The 1,868-nt window shown below is 41.2% G+C and overlaps 1 protein-coding gene across 1 annotated transcript in view; it reads left to right on the plus strand.

Annotated features, from left to right (window-relative positions):
* The window catches only part of ccsapa (centriole, cilia and spindle-associated protein a), a 5,094-nt gene that overhangs the window by 1,489 nt on the left and 1,737 nt on the right, over positions 1-1,868 (plus strand). Inside the window, exon 2 of the mRNA XM_014031727.1 lies at positions 1,221-1,546. Within this exon, the coding sequence (XP_013887181.1) occupies positions 1,221-1,546 (326 nt within the window). The remainder of the gene's footprint in view (positions 1-1,220; positions 1,547-1,868) is intronic.

Consider the following 1,868-nt stretch of genomic DNA (forward strand, 5'->3'; position numbering starts at 1 on the left):
CTCATCACCCACGGTGGGAATATCTGCTCAGATTATCTTCAGAGCATCACGATAATCTGGACTTCCTTAAGATTGTTGGAAGGGCAAAAATTGTCCTGATTTTCTTGTAGTGTGACGCAGGCCTAAGATAATTAATCCACCAGATAATTCAGAGGCGGTCTGTTCGACAACTTTAGGAGCTGCGAGGTTTTACAAGCTACGTTCAGACTGAACTCTGTTTACTGAACCAGCGGCTGCTGACGTTATTACGCTCTTGCATGATGCTGCTTTCAGGACGAGCGTGGAAAACCCACCACTCCTACGCCAATATGGTCACAATGATGTGTTTAGGTACCAAAACATGGTACCGTTTGATGTTACGTGAATAGGTTCTTGGTAGTACCGACAGAATTCGGTACATACTTAAAAATGTACCGAATTTGGTACCCATTCCTATTCTGCATACTTATTAGTGATGTTCGATACTGCCAGTTTTCTTACCGATACTGATACCAAATATAATGTGGCTGGTATCGGCGATACTGATCCGATACTGATACTTTGTGATAACACACATAATGTGTCTGGTAATTCTTAAAAAAAAATAGGGTTTTTCAAATAACTGCTTTATAAATAATACATGACAGTAATTTATTTAATTTAAGTCTTTCTAACCCTTACCTTATATTTGTTTAGCATAAATCAAAATTCTTATTCTAAAGAAATATATTAATTTTTGAATGGTGAATAATAGTGAGAAAAAATATTCTAAAAGTTGTTACTTTGTATATTTTGTAGCATTGTTTGTTTGTGGGTTTGCGAAGGTCCTTGGCCAGAGCTAATGCTGTTTGTGGGCCATGGCATGAAAAAGTTTGGGAACCCCTCATCTAGAATGTAATTTCAGACAGTCAGAAGAAGCAGATTTTATGTTAAAATGACCTGCCATACACCTACAGACTGAACACATGCCACTGTGCTTATGCATTACTCAAGCGGAAGAAAAAGTAGTTCTCTCCAACCACATATGATTAAGACAAGATTGGAGTGGTTTAGTGATTTTCCACTATTTTCATATCAATAATAAAAATTATGTGAAATAACTAAAGTATCAAAGTATTGATATTTTGATTTTAGTATCGATTCTAGAGCATAAAGTTCTGGTATTGATATTTCAGTATCAGTCTGCACATCATTAATACTTATTCTCTCTGAATGTCTTCACCTTCTCTGCTGTTTTGAAGCACCAGTTGTAGAAAACGGAGTGAATGGGACCAGTGGAGAGTTAGTGACAGAAGCTCCGAACACGAGCAGGCTTTCATGTGACACGGCGACGGACGACGGGCCGGCTAACTCCCCATCTTCTGACGAAGAGCCGGTGAACCCCACACCGCCAAGGTGTCCCCGCCGGCGCACTCCTCGCTCAGAGCCGGGGAACAAAAACAGCTCCCCCAAAGACAAACCAGCTGTTGTCCAAAAGCCACCGAGAGCCAAGAGTCAGCCACCAGTCAGCACCAAGGAGAACAGGAGACCGTCCAGCCGACTGGACRGGACCGAGACACAGGTGGAGGTGATGAGTGTTTTTGTCTCAGAGAAGCTGTCTAATAGCCTATATGCCACGGTCATTAATGACGTATTTCCGGTAAAATTCTTGCCACGCTCCTCCCTTCCACTTCCTGCTTACTGCATTTGTTTTTAGCGTTAGCTGCTAGTACTAGTCCGTGAAAAAGTCACAAAAGTTAAAGCAGCTGTGATCTACTGGTATAAAACATGAGTTCTGTTGTGTGTCATTGTGTTAACTAACCAACAGGTACGATTCGAGTAGTTAGTTTTTCTCCATTTTCTACTTGATGAGGAGTAAAGATGACTGTTGGGTTCCAGGAGGTGGGGAT

The sequence above is a fragment of the Austrofundulus limnaeus genome, unplaced genomic scaffold, assembly GCF_001266775.1.
Source record: "Austrofundulus limnaeus strain Quisiro unplaced genomic scaffold, Austrofundulus_limnaeus-1.0 Scaffold1307, whole genome shotgun sequence".
In the NCBI taxonomy this organism is placed as follows: Eukaryota; Metazoa; Chordata; class Actinopteri; order Cyprinodontiformes; family Rivulidae; genus Austrofundulus; species Austrofundulus limnaeus.